This window comes from Astyanax mexicanus, chromosome 12 (genome assembly GCF_023375975.1).
Source record: "Astyanax mexicanus isolate ESR-SI-001 chromosome 12, AstMex3_surface, whole genome shotgun sequence".
Lineage (NCBI taxonomy): Eukaryota > Metazoa > Chordata > Actinopteri > Characiformes > Acestrorhamphidae > Astyanax > Astyanax mexicanus.
Window position 1 is genome coordinate 12771812 of NC_064419.1, and position 20906 is coordinate 12792717.

Sequence of the window (20906 nt, forward strand, 5' to 3'; positions counted from 1 at the left end):
TATATATATATATATATATATATATATATATATATATATATATATATATATATATATATATTCATACATACATACATGCACACATATACACACAAAACTGCACCTGGCAGCTATAGCTCCAACACGCCTCTTCACTTTTTTTATCCAGTCAGATCAGTAATACTTTACCCAAGACTACAACACTGCTATCTAGTGGGCAGCTTTTACACACAGCACAAAATGAACTACAATGTACATGTAAAATAATAATTAAAAAATTATACTTATTTTTTTAATAGTACAGTATGAAAAACAAATACTGTAATATGATAATTCTATGTTCGTACACCTAACGTTTAATGCCTTTATAAAAATCATCTTACAGAAAGTAAATGTCCAATGCCTGAGACATTGTTCCAGGACCTGATTTTGTCCTGAAGCAGATTTAGGGCTTATAATTTCCACAATGTGAAATCACAGAATTAAGGAATAAAAGACACATTTAGATATAAACACAGAAAAACACACAATTAAACTATGTAATTAACCTGGTGTTGGTGTTCTAACATTCATAACCAGTGTAATTTAAATAAATTATATCCAGCACAGTAACATCAATCTGATATCAATGATCATCAATTAACTCAGCATCAGTGTTTGGCTGTTATCTGAGGTCAAAGTGAAAAAAACTAAGACTCAAGTGAACTATAACCATAATCCACAAATTATATCAAACCCCAAAACCTACCTAATCTAACCAGCACAGCGCTGTCTATCTGACATCCAACACACATCAGTGTCTGGTACACATCACTGCCACTGTTGGCAAATCTGGATTGCTATATTTCTCTACAATGAACAACTTTTAAACCTGGTCTGACTGATATTGCTTACATTACTAAAGCTGAATCACGCAGATATAAAGCCAGGTCTAGGTGGATAATTTGACACAAACACATTTAACCCGACTTTAAATTCAATTAAAATACCCATAGTTAACACGGTCTGTACAGAGATCACACTTACGTGCTTTCATTGATCTTTTTACACTGGTAGAAAGAGGGCAGCTAAATTCCTGGCAGCTGGCCAGACAGAAGTTATTAACTGAGCTGCTGTTTTTGTGGTGAATTGGGCGACATGTGTGAGGCACGTGGGCACAGTGCTGGATAAAGGAGGGTAATGAGGCGTAGCTGAATGGACACAGCAGCTCCTCCTGCTGCCCCATGGGAAGAGTCCTCACAAAAGGGTTCCTACTGACATCTGATCAGTGTCTATAGAAGAGATGGTAAAGGTGCAGTGCTGAATGTCTGGGGACTGATTTTTTTTATTTTTAAGATTTACTTGTAATGTTTGAAACTCTGTTGCTTTATATTAGACACATTGGTTGATAAGACAATATATATTGAGGCCAAAAATGAGTAAATTTGTAGAAAAAAAATCAACAGGTCAGTATACTCAACAGGTCAGACAGACAGGGAGAGACAGACAAAGAGTGAGACAGAGGGAGGCAGAGTGAGAGAGTGACCGTGAGTGAAAGAAAGAGTGAGAGAGTAGTGAGAGAAAAAGAGAGAGAGTGAGTGAGAGAGAAAGAGAGAGAGAGAATATGAGAGCTGAGGGGTGAAAGAGTGGGAGGAGGGATACAGTGAAACTCCAGCAGCAGGAGAAGTTCTCTACAGGAAGCCGGGCGGAGAATGAGAGAATGAGAGATTAAGAGAATGAACGGATCGATGCCCAAATGAAAGAGAAAATAGAGGGAGAATTCTGCGGGCTGTGAACTGGCGGAACTCGTTACTCGGTTCAGGTTTGTTTGGGAACTCGGGCTGCAGCTTCTTCACGAGCAAAGCAGAAACAGCAGCAGCAGATGGACAGCAGAACCGGGTCGGTGTGAGGAAAACTCCCCCGAGAAAGAGAAAGAGCGAGAGGGAGAGAGAGAACCAGTGTCAAACTACACCAACCAACCAACCAACCAACCGAGCAGAGCTGAGGAACATCTCACTGAAGTCTCGCAGAAATGCAGGAAACCCCAGCAACCGGTGAGTTTATTAACATTATAATAGTGCTGATATTATTAACACTGCTGATATACAGAGATCTGATATTATTAACACTGCTGATATACATATCTGATATTAACACTGCTGATATACAGAGATCTGATATTATTAACACTGCTGATATACATATCTGATATTAACACTGCTGATATACAGATCTGATATTAACACTGCTGATATACAGAGATATGATATTAACACTGCTGATATACATATCTGATATTAACACTGCTGATATACAGATCTGATATTAACACTGCTGATATACAGAGACCTGATATTAACACTGCTGATATACATATCTGATATTAACACTGCTGATATACAGATCTGATATTAACACTGCTGATATACATATCTGATATTAACACTGCTGATATACAGAGATATGATATTAACACTGCTGATATACATATCTGATATTAACACTGCTGATATACAGATCTGATATTAACACTGCTGATATACAGATCTGATATTAACACTGCTGATATACAGAGATATGATATTAACACTGCTGATATACATATCTGATATTAACACTGTTGATATACAGATCTGATATTAACACTGCTGATATACAGATCTGATATTAACACTGCTGATATACAGATCTGATATTAACACTGCTGATATACAGAGACCTGATATTAACACTGCTGATATACAGATCTGATATTATTAACACTGCTGATATACATATCTGATATTAACACTGCTGATATACAGAGATCTGATATTAACACTGCTGATATACAGATCTGATATTAACACTGCTGATATACAGAGATCTGATATTAACACTGCTGATATACAGAGATCTGATATTAACACTGCTGATATACAGAGATCTGATATTATTAACACTGCTGATATACAGATCTGATATTTTTAACACTGCTGATATACAGATCTGATATTTTTAACACTGCTGATATACAGATCTGATATTAACACTGCTGATATACAGATATTTGATATTACTAACATTGCTGATATTCATAGATCTGATGTTATTAACACTGCTGATATACAGATCTGATATTAACATTGCTGATATTCAGAGATCTGATATTAACATTGCTGATATTCAGAGATCTGATATTAACATTGCTGGTATACAGGGGTTGGACAATGAAACTGAAACACCTGTCATTTTAGTGAGGGAGGTTTCATGGCTAAATTGGAGCAACCTGGTGACCAATCTTCATTAATTGCACATTGCACCAATAAGAGCAGAGTGTGAAGGTTCAATTAGCAGGGTAAGAGCACAGTTTTGCTCAAAATATTGCAATGCACACAACATTATGGGTGACATACCAGAGTTCAAAAGAGGACACATTGTTGGTGCGCGTCTTGCTGGAGCATCTGTGACCAAGACAGCAAGTCTTTATGATGTATCAAGAGCCACGGTATCCAGGGTAATGTCAGCATACCAACCCGGATTGTATCCAAAAAACATAAAACCACGGCTGCCCAATCACGGCAGAATTCAACGTGCACCTCAACTCTCCTGTTTCCACCAGAACTGTCTGTCGGGACAATAAATGATTGTGGTCTAAAACCAGGTTTTTCAGTTCCATTGTCCAACCCCTGTACAGAGCCGATATTAACACTGCTGATATACAGAGCCGATATTAACACTGCTGATATACAGAGCCGATATTAACACTGCTGATATACAGAGCTGATATTAACACTGCTGATATACAGAGCTGATATTAACACTGCTGATATACAGAGCTGATATTAACACTGCTGATATACAGAGCTGATATTAACACTGCTGATATACAGAGCTGATATTAACACTGCTGATATACAGAGCTGATATTAACACTGCTGATATACAGAGACCTGATATTAACACTGCTGATATACAGAGACCTGATATTAACACTGCTGATATACAGAGCTGATATTAACACTGCTGATATACAGAGACCTGATATTAACACTGCTGATATACAGAGACCTGATATTAACACTGCTGATATACAGAGACCTGATATTAACACTGCTGATATACAGAGACCTGATATTAACACTGCTGATATACAGAGACCTGATATTAACACTGCTGATATACAGAGCCGATATTAACACTGCTGATATACAGAGACCTGATATTAACACTGCTGATATACAGAGCTGATATTAACACTGCTGATATACAGAGACCTGATATTAACACTGCTGATATACAGAGACCTGATATTAACACTGCTGATATACAGAGCTGATATTAACACTGCTGATATACAGAGACCTGATATTAACACTGCTGATATACAGAGACCTGATATTAACACTGCTGATATACAGAGACCTGATATTAACACTGCTGATATACAGAGACCTGATATTAACACTGCTGATATACAGAGCTGATATTAACACTGCTGATATACAGAGACCTGATATTAACACTGCTGATATACAGAGACCTGATATTAACACTGCTGATATACAGATCTGATATTAACACTGCTGATATACAGACCTGATATTAACACTGCTGATATACAGAGACCTGATATTAACACTGCTGATATACAGAGACCTGATATTAACACTGCTGATATACAGAGCCGATATTAACACTGCTGATATACAGAGCTGATATTAACGCTGCTGATATACAGAGACCTGATATTAACACTGCTGATATACAGAGCCGATATTAACACTGCTGATATACAGAGCCGATATTAACACTGCTGATATACAGAGCCGATATTAACACTGCTGATATACAGAGCCGATATTAACACTGCTGATATACAGAGCCGATATTAACTCTGCTGATATACAGAGACCTGATATTAACACTGCTGATATACAGAGACCTGATATTAACACTGCTGATATACAGAGACCTGATATTAACACTGCTGATATACAGAGACCTGATATTAACACTGCTGATATACAGAGCCGATATTAACACTGCTGATATACAGAGTCGATATTAACACTGCTGATATACAGAGCTGATATTAACACTGCTGATATACAGAGACCTGATATTAACACTGCTGATATACAGAGACCTGATATTAACACTGCTGATATACAGAGCCGATATTAACACTGCTGATATACAGAGCTGATATTAACACTGCTGATGTACAGACCTGATATTAACACTGCTGATATACAGAGACCTGATATTAACACTGCTGATATACAGAGACCTGATATTAACACTGCTGATATACAGAGACCTGATATTAACACTGCTGATATACAGAGACCTGATATTAACACTGCTGATATACAGAGACCTGATATTAACACTGCTGATATACAGAGACCTGATATTAACACTGCTGATATACAGAGCCGATATTAACACTGCTGATATACAGACCTGATATTAACACTGCTGATATACAGAGACCTGATATTAACACTGCTGATATACAGAGCCGATATTAACACTGCTGATATACAGAGACCTGATATTAACACTGCTGATATACAGAGACCTGATATTAACACTGCTGATATACAGAGACCTGATATTAACACTGCTGATATACAGAGACCTGATATTAACACTGCTGATATACAGAGCCGATATTAACACTGCTGATATACAGAGACCTGATATTAACACTGCTGATATACAGAGCCGATATTAACACTGCTGATATACAGAGCCGATATTAACACTGCTGATATACAGAGACCTGATATTAACGCTGCTGATATACAGAGACCTGATATTAACACTGCTGATATACAGAGCCGATATTAACACTGCTGATATACAGAGCCGATATTAACACTGCTGATATACAGAGACCTGATATTAACACTGCTGATATACAGAGCCGATATTAACACTGCTGATATACAGAGCCGATATTAACACTGCTGATATACAGAGCCGATATTAACACTGCTGATATACAGAGACCTGATATTAACACTGCTGATATACAGAGCCGATATTAACACTGCTGATATACAGAGACCTGATATTAACACTGCTGATATACAGAGACCTGATATTAACACTGCTGATATACAGAGACCTGATATTAACACTGCTGATATACAGAGCCGATATTAACACTGCTGATATACAGAGTCGATATTAACACTGCTGATATACAGAGCTGATATTAACACTGCTGATATACAGAGACCTGATATTAACACTGCTGATATACAGAGACCTGATATTAACACTGCTGATATACAGAGCCGATATTAACACTGCTGATATACAGAGACCTGATATTAACACTGCTGATATACAGAGACCTGATATTAACACTGCTGATAGATCTGATAGGTTTGAGTATGTACAGTGTAGAGCTGGTGATCCAGGGCTCTAAGAAGGTAGCTAGGTGTCAGCTTGATTCTAATGAAGCTCACTGTTAGTGTAAAAGTGTGAGGAGAAGTTGTAGTGGAGTTTCTGTGGACCCCCTCTTCTCCTCCTTGTGTGTGTGTGTGTGTGTGTGTTGGGGGAGTGGATGGTGTTGGTGGTGAAAGGCTCTGATTCATTTACCCATTAGTCCAGGCTCTGGGTGAGTGTTTGTTGTGGTTTCTCTCTAGGCTGCTGCAGGGGAGGCCTGTGTGAAAGCCTGTGTAAAAAAATCCTTAAAGTGTCGCTAATAAAGCGAAAAAATACTAGTCTTAATAAACTTCAGCTATGAAGCCAGACTTTTACTGAGTAAACAGAGCATTTTCACACCTGTAGTTCTGTAGATTTCTTAGGTCCAGATCAATTGATTGGTTTATTTATTTGGGGTGTTTCCTCCTTGGTTTGGTTTGTTTTTACACAAGCACAAATGTAAAACCTAAATGCACCAAAATTCATATGCACTAATAAACCTCTCCTCTGAGGTGTCTAGTGCAGGAGCAAGAAAGTAAATGGAGTAAGGAGGTTGTGTCTGTTTGTGCAGTGTGAAACTGAACATGGAAAATTTGCTGCTGCAAATTTTAGCTAGCTTGCTGTCTCTGTGCTAATGTTCATCTGGTTACATTGGCTGGCTGGGTAATAGTTATATGACTAGCCTTAGCTAGGTTGCTAGCACAGTAACATACATCTAAAACTAAAATGATGATGTCTACTGATTTTGTGAATTCATTTACGGTGAATAACAGGATCTTTGGGTAAACTGTATAAGATTTCTTTCTTTTTGATGAAGTGTATTTGGAAACACAGCATTGAGGCAGCATTGCTAGTATCCAGCGGTTCAATGCTACTTCTGTACCCAACAGCCTTGTTTTGGTAGACGGTGGTGGCGTAGGTGAATAAAGCGTATCTCCGGAGAGAAAATCAACACTTAAAAATCTTTTTAGGGTTCGTCGGGTCGCCAGAGGGGAGTTTAACAATCTGGTCCATGGTCTCAGAATTGTGTCTGTTGTGAAAACAACAACATTGGCACATTTTTTAATAGACACAAAGCCCTGTAACTGTTTTTGTTATAATTATTATTATTATTATAAATATTATTTATATTAATTTAATTAATATTATTATATTATATTTATTTATTGCATTTGAGAAATGAAAGGATCTTAAAAAAGACTGGGTCTGCAGTTTAGGATCATTTTAAAGTTAAAAACAAAAATGCCTGGTTGCCTGCCAGAGGTCACTGTGGTGGATGATGATTTGAACATCTTTCAAGATCGATTCTTTTTCCTAATCAATTTGTTCATTTGATTCAATCTCCCACAAGCCCCACTTTTGACATCACTAGTGGAAATGTCTTCATAGTGGTAAGACCAGTGTAGAGAAGTGGTATAACATTCTTTCACAACATGTTTAACGTTTCACTTGAATTCGCCTCTTCACAAATTCCAGAGAGACAGGTAGTGAGAAAAGATCAGCGCACGTAAAGCTCTACAAGCTTCTCTACGTCACTGTGTTAACGTGCCACGCCAGCTCTTCGTATATCATCATTATATTCGTGCTCAGATACACTGCCTCTGTTTAACACCACAGCCACAGTCTTCAAACCACTGCCTTCCACTGAATGGCAGCTTTGTGCCCCAGCTCTCTCTCTCTCTTTCTCTCTCTTTCTCTCTATCCGTGACTTAATCGTGTCTCGTGTCTCTGTGTGTCCAGAAAGCACTCTGACCCACATGAGGGTCACAAGAATGACGTCGAGAGTCACAGTCATGACGTTGTTTGCGCAGGTCTGAGGTCATAGTATCTAACTTTAACCAGTACAGTTGCAATTCATAAAAAACAACAGATCTTCATTTAAAGAAAAAAGGAGGCACACTGTAAAAATTCTAATAAGATAAACAATAACAATTCTTCTCCTTAATGTGATTTTTTAAGTCAGCATAACAAAAAATATTCCACTGTAAACTATAGCAAACTAATTGCCTCAACATTATTACATTTCTTGGTAAAAGTTCTAAAACTAAATCATTTGTGTTGGCAAAATTTACAAATTGTAGTTAAACTTTAGTTGAGGCTTGGCCTTAAGGGCATGTCCTCCCATCTCTCACTCACCTTCAATGTTTAGTCATTCTCCACAGGCTGCTGCCTTCTCTTGGGATAAATATGTGTCATATAAAAGTTAACTGTCTGTCCTCCTTGTTGAAGGCTATAAGAGCAGGTCACAGTGTTTTGTGTTGCTCAGTGTGACTGTATACTGGCCAGCTTATCACATTTAAATTACTGAAAGCTTATATAACTGACATTAAGACATACAGGGGTTGGACAATGAAACTGAAACACCTGTCATTTTAGTGTGGCAGGTTTCATGGCTAAATTGGAGCAGCCTGCTGGTCAATCTTCATTAATTCCACATTGCACCAGTAAGAGCAGAGTGTGAGGGTTCAATTAGCAGGGTAAGAGCACAGTTTTGTTCAAAATATTGCAATGCACACAACATTATGGGTGACATACCAGAGTTCAAAAGAGGACAAATTGTCGGTGCACGTCTTGCTGGCGCATCTGTGACCAAGACAGCAAGTCTTTATGATGTATCAAGAGCCACGGTATCCAGGGTAATGTCAGCATACCACCAAGAAGCATGACCCACATCCAACAGGATTAACTGTGGACACTGTAAGAGGAAGCTGTCTGAAAGGGATGTTCGGGTGCTAACCCGGATTGTATCCCAAAAACATAAAACCACGGCTGCCCAAATCACGGCAGAATTCAATGTGCACCTCAACTCACCACAATAAATGATTGTGGTCTAAAACCAGGTGTTTCAGTTTCATTGTCCAACCCCTGTAAATGTAATGTAAGTTGGTGAGACTTAATAATAAAGTTTGTATGCATATGAAACATGAATTATCTGAAATAATTCTGTGTTTTTTCCCCCAAAACTTAAAAAAATCGCCTTAAAATCATTTTTTCAACTTTTTCATTTTTACAGTGTTTGATGTAGGCCCAGTCCAATTTCTCTTTAGTACCCTACCACTTGTTTTTCCGTTTACCATTTCTCTTAAAACAAAGTTGCAAGGTGAAGAGGGGAAATCCTTATGTTGACTAATCCCCAATGATTCATTTGTAACTGCATTGCAAAATACAAAGTGCTAAATATCAGAACACTTTACATTTAAACATCTTTTGGGCATTTAAATCCCATATTCAGCTATTTCTATTGGTTTAAGCAAAAGCGAAAGCTAGGAACAGGAACAAATTAATCAGATTAATCAACTACCAAATTGATCATTAGTTGCAGCGTTATTCACAACATGGGTTCACAACATTAGGGTAGGAGACAGGTAAGCAAGATAAAAAAGTGCTATGTTTTTAAATGGTGAAATTACTGTATTGGAGATTGTGATGAATATTAAATGCCTAAATCATGCTGTCATTGAATTTGATGTTGGCAGAACAGGGTTTAAATTGAATGAGTGGCCAGCTGGACAGGCTTTACTGTGCTTGCAGGGGGTTTGAGAGTGGAACTTTTGCAGAAAGCTCTATGCAGGGTCTGTTCCCATGGGAAGCTGCATTTCCTCATGCCACTGTTGACTCTGAGTATACAGTTGACTGGGAAGTGATCGGAAGGCATGGAGTAAAACAATGGGGTGAACTGTGTGTGTGTGAGGAGTGTGTGTGGTATGAGCAGCAGGGAGTAAACCAGTCTCAAATCTGTCTTCTTACCTCGACTTCAGTGTGCAGCTCTTTCCTCCCCCCCCTCTCTCAATCCCTCTCTCTCTCTCTCTCTCTCTCTCTCTCTCTTTTCCTCCCCCGTGTTCTGCCTGTCTGCTCACAGCAGCAGCTGTTGGATGAGAATATTTGTCTGATATTATTCTTTGACCATGGGAACAAGCTCTGCTCAAGGACACACACAGACAGACAGACAGACAGACAGACAGACACACACACACACACACACACACACACACACACACACACACACTGAAATAGAAATAGATTTATGAAAGTCTGGATTATGGGCAGTGGGCTTCTCACACTATAAATATGTGCAGTGAACCCGTTACTGTAAGTCTTGCACCAAAGGCCAAACTGGTTACAAAGCAAACACATCTTCCATTTTCAGACTTTAGTGTGCAGGCTTTAGCATTACTGCTCTTTTTATCAGTTGGTTAATATGATATTGCTAGATGGTCGCTAATATATACCAGGTGGTTTCTATGGTTGATAATGGATTGCCTGATGGTGTGGTATGGTATTGTTAGGTGGTTGCTTTGGTTTTCCAGGAGGTTGCTCCGGGTGTTTGCTATGCTATGGTTAAGTGATTGCTACATAGTTGCTAGATGCTTTTTATAGGTTTCTATGTGGTTGCTATGGTGTTGCTACGGTGTATCACAAAAGTGAATACACCCCTCACATTTCTGCAGATACTTAAGTTAGGGCTGGACCCGAATATTCGGGTATTCGGATATTCGTTCGTTGAGTAGGTATTCGGTTTTTAATTTTGGTATTCGGATATTCGTTTTTTTTCTCCTTTCCAGAGTTCCACCTCACTCTAACCACTTCTGTTTTCGCGGGTCCCGTCAGAATATCTTGCGCGCGGGACAGAACTGAACTGTTATTGGCTGGAGCGGGAGTTTAATCCAGACGATGCGGGAGCAAATTAATAAATAGTTAAGAAAACTGTAATAATTGTAAAAAAAAAAAAAAAACTAAAGAAAACTCTCAACGCGCAGGATGGACCGACACACACACGCACACACCGATGGTGTTTGGACTGGGGTAAGGAACGGGACCGCACTATTCAGCGCTGCTGTTTTAATAAATATATAAGTAAATTTGAAGCATTAAATGTAGTTTATTTAATTTATATTAGGAACGTGGGGCGGGAGCGGCAGAAATGTGTATGTGGCGGGCGGGCGCGGGATTAAAAGAAGCAATTTTTTTTCGGCGCGGTAACGAGACAGAAACGCGGGAGCGTGGAAGAGTGGGTTTAAAAATCAGTCTCGCGCAGACCTCTATTATACATGATAAAAAAAATGCAGGCTCTTCGAAACTGATTTATATAATAAAACGTAAGGGGTAATGTGGCAACAGTAGGGGCTAAATCGGTTACAAAAGCCTGGCCTACAAAAATGATGTCTGAACGAATTTCCTCTTATCTAATATAATTTAAAATGGTTTAAAAATATAAAATAATTTCTAAGCAAACGAAATATTTAATATTGAGCTTATAGCCCAAGTGCAAAAATACAAAATCAGTAATACGGCTATGCCCTGCACAATCCTTAAACCGAAATAGACCAAGTACAATAACGTCATTAACAATGACTTTCCTCTACTCTAATATAATTTAACATGGTTTAAAAATATAAAATAATTTCTAAACAAACGAAATATTTAATATTGAGCTTATAGCCCAAGTGCAAAAATACAAAATCAGTAATATGCCCTGCACAATCCTTTAACCGAAATAGACCAAGTACAGTTTACAATGACTGTCCTCTAATATAATTAACAATGTTTAAGAATATAAAATACTTCCTGAACAAACATTTTTTTTGTTTGTTTTTTTAAGCAAATAGCCTAAGTGTGAAAACACAAACAGCAATTTACTGGGCTGGCTTCCGCAGCGGAGAAACCGTGCAGCAGCAGCCTCCTAGCCTGCTTACGCAGCGGATAAGCCGCGGTGTGGGGCAGCAGAAATTCCGGGATGAAAACACAAAGAAATCTGGGCTAAAACACAGAAAAAATATGGGGTGAAAACACAAAAATCCGGGATAAAAACACCAAAAATCCGGGGGGAATATGTCTCGTCGGTCAGAGCAAATTCAGTGGATTAAAGGGGCCGTGATTTGCTTTTTTTTTTTTTTTTTTTTTTACCTCTTTTTTTAAAAACGAATATTCGAATATTCGCTTCGAATCAGTGCCGAATATCCGGAGCTCAAAAAACGCTATTCGGGCCAGCCCTAACTTAAGTATATCTTTTCACTGGACAACACTGACAAATTTACACTTTGACACAAAGAAAAATAGTATGTGTGCAGCTTATATAACAGTGTAAATGTAATCTTCTCTCAAAATAACTCAATATACAGCCATTAATGTCTAAACCACAGGTACACTCCTTAGTGAAAGTTCCTAAAGTGTCCATATTTTGTGTGGCCACCATTATTTTCCAGAACTGCCTTAACTCCTGGGCATGAAGTTTACCAGAGCTTCACAGGTTCCAATGGAATGCTTTTCCACTCGTCCATGAAAACATCACAGAGCTGCAGATATTCGAGACTTTGCGCTCCTCCACCTTTTGCTTGAGGATGACCCAAAGATGTTCTATTGGGTTTAGGTCTGGATGTTTGGCCAGTGCATCACTTTTACCCTCAGCCTCTTCAATAAAGCAGTGGTCATCTTAGAGGTGTGTTGGGGGTCATTATCATGCTGGAACGCTGGCCTGCGACCCAGTTTCTTGGTACAGTTCTTACTGCTAACAGCCTCACTGCTAACAGCCTCAGCATACAGGCCTGGTAGGTTTTGAATGATTAGCAATGATGCTAATGATATGATATATGCATAGGTTACTCTGATTCTGAGTTATGAAACCTAGACTATTGGCGTGTAGTTTCCCACAGTGTGGACATCAGTTTCAGTGATTGGATCGGTCATGGTTTGGCCTAATTGTGGGACCAATATTTTCTCTTAATCTTATCCCTACTTGCAGCTTAAGGTTTAGGGGTGGCATGTTTGGGAACAGCTGTCCAGGGGCAGTTTAATCTTATTCATTACCTAGATAATTACTGCAGCTATGAACAACTGCACCTTGCTGCTGCTTCATGCTAAATTGCACTGAAGTATGCACTAGTCTGTTACATGCAATAATACACTCAAGGTTAGTGCTATAACGTAATAACTGTGGCCTCGTGCCTACAGCCGCAGCACAGCAGTGCCAGTATTACACATTATAGCACAAACCTTGCTTAAATGACTCATAAGTCACTGTTGACGGGCTGCTGTTTCTCTGTGTTGCATTCAGCCTGTTGGCGATGGGCTTTGAACACACCATTCTGGGTCTCTCCAGTTAGTAGGCATTATGTGCCAAATAGCATCAGTCATAGACTGTCCCTGCAAGGCAGACCGGCAGCAGCATCACCCTCATCCTCGCTGCCCTGACCATCACACTCAGCCACTCTCTGAGGACAGGAAAAAACAGAGGCCTCACCGGACAGACAATTCTTCAGGCCTTCACTGACTCATGACTTGGGTCAAAGGTGTGAGGATGTGTTTGAGAGTATGAGTGTGTGCACGTACATGTGGACTCAGGATGACATTATATAGCATTTTCACTTTAAAGGTGTCCTTCTGCTAAAATCCACTTTTTCTAGTTCTTTGTGAAATAGGTGTCTCTGAGTTGTATATGATGCTGCACATGAAACTGTTCCTTAACCTCCATTTTCTGCAGTAGCTACTAAAACTAAATCAGAAAAATGAGTTGATCAGGAAAAGCACTGTGTCTTTGTCAACCCGTTAATTAGTATTCATGGCCTCGCCCACCTTGACTTGAGACCGCCCACAGACAGGGCAGCAACGACGTCTCGTCAGATAGGAGCTAACAGCACTAGGAACAGCATGGCAGTTCATTTATGTGTTATTTGTGCAAATAGCACAACAGTGTTATATGCTTTACCCAGTAATTCAGAGCTAAATAACAAATGGTTAGAATTTGTCTATGGAACACCACCAGCGAAGTGCAACCGAGGTAGGTAGGTGTATGTTTAAAACAGTTCTGTTTACACTAGTTAAAAATTAAAAATGCACCCCAGGGTTTTGTTTCAATTGCCTGGGTGTCTCTGCTGCGGCTCAGCCAACAATTTTTCAAATTTTTAAGTTCTAGACTTGGACTACCCACCTCTGTGTGTAAGTAACTAGGTTTATATAGGATCTCCGGGGGATTTGGCATTTTACAGAGACTCTAAGACTAGGTCAGTAGCTGAACTGCACTTAGCAGGGCATTATACATTACACATGTTTCTCCCCGCCCACTCCTCCACCGGACTAAAGTAGCATTATACCTGATCACCGGAGCACTTTTTTACATATAAAACAGTTCACATGGCATTTATTCATACTAGAGACCATAGACATTTTAAAATGAATAAATAATGATGGAATGAGATCTTTAAAATTACAGCTTTATTGTCTCTGTCATTGCAAACCTTGGCTCGAAACTGTAGACATATTTGTGTATAAAATCCTGTAAAATCCACTATCTCAGTCCACGTTCCTTTGACTTTTGGTAACAGGTCTGTATCCGCCAGCTTGTCCAGAAATGCAGGTACACTCTTTCACAACAAAGACACTCTCTGCATGCAGTTATATCTCAGCTATGTAGATATGTAAATGATTACAGGTGTGGTCTGAGTAGACACTGAATCTTGCCAGAAGAGCTTCCCCCACTATTCTACAAAGAGTCATTCAAAAACTGTATTTGGATAGAGTACCTCATGGTGAGAGATTATCGACTGATAGACATTCCTCTACAAAACACTCAAAGATATTTTGCACAGTTGACAGACTTTGAAAGTTGGTGCATCAGTAGATTATGAAAAGCAGAATAGTTATTTTAACAGACTGCGCAGCATCTACGTCGTCTATCAGCCACTCATCATCAGAGATTGAGAGACTCTACAGTCTAAAGATACAACTCTATCACTGGACCAATACATGGAATTCACTTGAGCAGAGTCTAACAGCAATAGAGACCAACAGAAGTGATTTACCCTGTGTCTCAGTGTGCCACTCGATCAGAGAGAGAGAGTGTGTGTGTGTGTGTGTGTGGGCTTCAGATGATAACAGATTAATAACAGAAGCTGCTGGCTGTGACTGAATTTGTCTGGACTAATATAAACACTCTCATTTATACCAGAGTGAACAGAGGCAGTGAGAGAGAGAGAGAGCATTAACAGGAGCAAAGGACTCTGGAGACACAGAGAGGAGTGGAGACGGAAGAAATATACTGTGTGTGTGTGAGTGTGTGTGAGTGTGTGAGTGTGTGTGTGTGTGTATGTGTGTGTCTGTGTGTCATGAGGTGAACAGAGGATAAATACTTCACTGTCTTTCCATTCGTCTCTGCTGTTCTCTATCTCTCAGTGGACCTCTCTCTCTCTCTCTCTCTCTCTCTCTCTCTCTCTTGCAGTCTTTCACACACTCCATTTTCCTTCCCCCTCTCCCTTCCACACACTCCCCCATCTGTGCAAAGGCCTGTGAGCCTTCTCTCATGACTGTGTCTCTCTCCCTCTCTTCCTCTCTTTCTCTTTCTCTCTCACTTGCAGGCTCTCATGCTGTCTCTCTCCCCTACTCGCACTTTTAGTCTCTCTTTCTCTTTTTCTATAAATCTTGCTTTTTTTCTTTCTCTCTCACTCTTTTTCTTTTTTCTCTGTTATTTTCTCTAACACATGCTCTCACTTTTCATTTACCTGTCTCTCTCCCTTAAGCTTACTATCGGTCTGTCCCTCGCGCTGTCTCCCTCTTTTTTAAGCTGTCTCTCACTCTTTCTCTTTTTCTCTTGTTCTCTAACTCTTGCTTTCACTCTTTCCTGTCTTGCTTTTTTCTCTTTTGCTCTCTTTCTCTCTTGTTCTTTGTCTCACTCCTTCTCAGTTTCTATTACTCATTAATTCCCACTTCCACACTCCATAATTCTCTCATAGTCTTTCTCTCTCTCACTGTTTCAGTCTTTTCACTTTAACTTGCTCTTGCTCTATTTTCCTCCTTTCTCTCATGCTCTCTCACTCTTTTTCCCTCGTGCTAGACTGTAACCTTGCTGATGATGTGGACTCTCTCTCTCTCTCTCTCTCTCTCTCTCTCTCTCTCTTTCTCTGTCACACTGATTTCTGTAATGTTGCTCAAAAGGCTGGAGGAGAATCAGCAGAGCATTTCCCCCCACTACTCTGAACCGGCCTCTGATCTGTGTGTGTGTGTGTATGTGTGTATGTGTGTGTGTGTGTGTATGTGTGTGTGTGTGTGTGTGTGTGTGTGTGTATGAGGCCATTTTTGGAAGAATCATGTTTTTTCCCCTCGCTGGTCGAACGGAAGGAAGAGAAGTCCTTTCCAGCAGCGCTTTAGCCCGGACCCCCATTGTAGAGAGAGAGAGAGCGCGAGAGCTTGAGGGAGAGAGTGTGTAACTGAGAGAAAGTGAGAAGAATATAGATATATACAGATATAGACGGTTGATGCCATTTTATTTCTCCAAAGTTTGATGGTCACTCGTATTAGAAGAAGACAGCTGAGATCTGCTGAGCTCGGTCTTCGTCAATGACTCTCATGAGTGAAATATTACGACAGATACCAGCATTTGTTAAAAAGCCCACCTCCTTTTACTCCCAGCTTTCCCAAATACAGCGCTTTTAGCTGATGCTCTTAACAGGCCACAATGCTAGTGATAGGGGCATAGTGCTGCTCATGCAGGGACTATTTTTGCACTATATGGTGCACTTAAAATTCTTTAATTTTCTTAACAATCATCAGTGCACTTTATAATCTGGTCCACCTTAAATATGAGTTTTACCAGTCAGGTTGTAAGGAGCAGTAAAGCCACTCCGCTGAATTACAGCATTATACAGGCTAGCACTCCTGGAAAAATATTAGCGTTAGCGGCTAACTGTGATAAGCGCTAGGTCTTTCGCTGTTTAGAAATATGTATTATCGTTCCCATAGTCAGCTGCTAACCCTGGCTAGCGCTGCTGAAGCAGCATTAGCATTAGCATTATTCAGAGGTGAGTAAATCAGACTGTAACCTGCGTATTTACAGTGTTAAAACAAGTTACATGGGACGAACCACAAGCTAATATCACCCTGGCGTACCCGAACTCTTAGGGTTCCTCAGTGTAGCTCTAAGCGGCGCTCGCGGTTAGCGGCTAATGATAATATTGCTGCACCCAGCCATAGTGGAAATCTGAAAATCAAGGCTTACTGTAAATAAACAGAAATGTTTACACACCCAAATAAACAGATTTCAGGAGAGAAATTTGTATATTTAAAAGATTATTATTATTATTATTATTATTATTATTATTATTATTATTATTATTATATGATAATTTATTTTAAATCTGTGTTTTAAAATATATATATATATTTTAATTACAGTTTTGTTTACTTAACTTAGCTTAGCTTTACAGGTCTGCCGAATTAGAAATAAAACATTGCAACACCCCTATTCCTTACTACTGTCACATAATGTGGTTAATAATCCGGTTGGCCTTATAATACGATAGCCTTCAATTAAGTAAAGATAAGTCAAGCACAAATTAATAGTTATGATGGGGGAACAGATTGCAAAATGAATTCTGTGGAAATGTATAAATATTATACAGATATTTTTAACAACATCTGCAATTCATGCATCTCAATGTACCGTGTGTATAAACAGTGCTTTTTGTAATTATAAATGTATTGACTTTTACACAGATTAAGTTGAATAAGAACAAAAGAGGAATTAAAAAGCTCTTGCCACATCAGTTTTAGAAGGAGATTAACATACTATATGAACTTAAGTAACATGAATTAATAGAAAATAAAGAGTAACATTAAAATAGGGAAGAATTAAATAAAATACAAGACAGGTATGATACAAAACAGAAAAATCACAAATCATCCAGTGTTTTCCAGACTGATTAACAGAGTTTTTCAAAAGTGTGGTTCTCCAATGGAAGAAGGTTTGATACCTGTGTCGGCCACATTTTAATTGAAGTAACATCTGGAGATATTCACAGCAGTAAAATGTTTTGCTAGATATGATCGAGCATACTACATACATAATAAAATCTGTGCACTTTCAAAGTTCTCAGTTCCTTGAGCAGTGCCTTGTTGTTTGTGTAAAAATAGGCATTTCTTTGCATGGGCAGTGCTATGCCCCTATCACTAGCATTGTAAAGCTGTTGGGAGCATTGTCTAAAAGCGCTGTAATTGGGAATGCAGGAGGAGAACAGAGGTGGGTTATTTGATAAACGTTTGTACTCGTTATCATTTCTCATTACAACCCAAGTTAATTTCACACCAGAGTTCTCCTTTAACTTCTCAAACAAAGACCTCACATGCCTGTTTACTGTCTGTCTGACATACTGTGTACGTCTGTGTGAGCATGCGGCTCATTTCTTGCCTCTACAGTGTTTGTAGTGTAGGCCTAAATTATGACCTTTCAAGATCTCATCTCAAACTTGATAAACAATTCCCGGCTGCTTCAAAGAGATCTGCGGAGATCAGCGTTCCCTGCAGGTTCACTGTTGGACACGGTTCAGTGTTGTGGAGTTCATTTTGCCCACCAGTTTACAGTGCCTCTACTTTTAAAGCAACATTTTATATTATAGCTTTATTATCTCTGTCATTGCAAACCTCAGCCCTTAACCAATGACATACAGTATGTGTGTACAACATCCTGTGAAGTTACTCTACTGCCTCAGTCCATGTTCCTTTGACTTTTAGTAACGGGTCTGTATTAGGCCTGTCACAATAATTGCAATATCGATTTATCGTAAAATAAATTAACATGACCTCAATAATTTTTGATAATCATGATATCATCTATTGTGTTTATTTGTATGTTTGTTCATATATATAACAGCGAACAGTGTTTTAGCTAGTCTGTATTCGTCAGCCATTCCAGAAATGCAGGTACACTCTGTACTCTGTATATATCTCAGGCAGATATGTAAATGATTACAGATGTGGTCTGAGTAGACCTGAGTAAATCTTTTTGGCAAAATACCAGTTGAGAGGTGTAAAAAGCTTCTTGATGGTTATAGGAAGCTTTATTCCAGAAGCTGTAAGATTCTTAAACTCCACCTAGCCAACAAACTGCACTGACACATTCTAAGACAATTACGTGTTTAAAACAACACTGTCAGTTTACTCACACTGAGACACTTTATTACTTTTCATGTTACTGATATACATTTATAATCATCCATGCTGCTATAGCAGAATTTTGCACTTTGGATTTCAAATTGCTGCTTCTTCTCTACTCCTTAATATTTTTTGCATTTATCTTGATATCTTATTTATTATTATTTTATTTTATCTTATATTTATCTATTTTCACATTTTCTCTTTTGGATGTAACTGGACTGTGGGAAAACAATTTCTTCCACCTCAGATACCACCTGTAATGTGAAATGACAATAATGTCCTTTAATCCTTTAATCCCCGAATCGATTTCAGTTAGGTTTTCAAACGGTGTGCAGATATTACATTATTACAGGTAAAATTATACCAATTTTGTCTTTTTTCAGTTTTTTTTTGTATTGTTACAATACAAACAAAGAAAATAATCATGTGTATAACAAAACATGTGAGATTTTTTTTTTATTTGCTGAAAAAAACCTTTAGGGGTGCCAACATTTTCTGTCATAAATGTGTAAGCTTTCTATTCGACATAATATACTAAATAGTTAAAAGGTTTTAATAGTTTTAAAATTATATAATGTAGTGTTGCAGTTAAAATCCTAGTACTACAACAGTAAAAGGAAAAATAATATGTTTGGTTTATATGTGTGTAAATATCTGTTCTGCTTTGTGATTGGTGAAAGAAGTCGCCTGTGAGTTGACAGGAAGTGCATCAGAGTTTTGGGAGCGCTAAATGTGGGTGTCTGGAGCAGTAGTGAATAAACAGCACTTCAAGTTGGTAATCTGTCTCCATCCTGCTTTCTTTTTGATAGAAGAGTGATCCAACCACCTTATATCGAACCCAAGACTTACCAGATGTATAGCCAAGCATTTGGAACAGTAAGCAGTAGTTGAATGGGGACATGTAGTACATTATTTGAGTAGTGACAGTAGCAGCAGCTTTAGTGTAAGATATACCTGATACTGATCATGCCTCTCTGACCCATTCAGTTTTATTTTTCTCCTCTCTTATCCAGGCGTATGATCACTGAGTCTTGAGGCGGAGAATATGATCCCGTGGCCTCTCAGGGCAGGTTTTGGATCATATTTGCATGGCTTTGATGCTGGTGTTCTTGATGCTGGAGGTGCTGGCTGTTCTGAGATCTGTTTAAGATATGCTACTCGAACCCGGATACACTCTGCTGGCTTCTGAAGGGCTACAAGTGCTTGTGCTGTGAGTTGGACTTTAGGCTCAGAGTGGCCTAAGGGTTGAATGTGAGAGCAGTCTATGCATATAGGTGCACACACACACACACACACACACACACACTAAACCTCGCACCTGGAAATCTCAGGTATGGGGTTGTGTATGTGAATTGCCTTGAGGTGCTTCTGCTTTTTTCTTCTTCCTTTTCTCAGTAATGACTTAAAGTAGCACTGTGGGGAATAATCAGACTTGCACAAGTATAAACTCTACATGTGGTCAAGCAGATAAGTGAGTTTGGTGTACTTAAGTTTAATTCCTTATTTTTGCACTTGAGGTTAATTTGGCCTGAAATTTAAGGAAGTGTAAACTGGCTCTAAAACTTCACTTGATTGAGCTGTTGGGTAATCTAATATAGGCTTGCTTG

At 38.9% G+C, this 20906-nt stretch overlaps 1 protein-coding gene across 1 annotated transcript in view; it reads left to right on the top strand.

The window, feature by feature from the left end:
- Nucleotides 1–1616: 1616 nt before the first annotated feature.
- The window catches only part of fgd (faciogenital dysplasia), a 129416-nt gene continuing 110126 nt past the window's right edge, over nucleotides 1617–20906 (top strand). Inside the window, exon 1 of the mRNA XM_049485689.1 lies at nucleotides 1617–2012. Within this exon, the coding sequence (XP_049341646.1) occupies nucleotides 1991–2012 (22 nt within the window). The 5' untranslated portion in view covers nucleotides 1617–1990. The remainder of the gene's footprint in view (nucleotides 2013–20906) is intronic.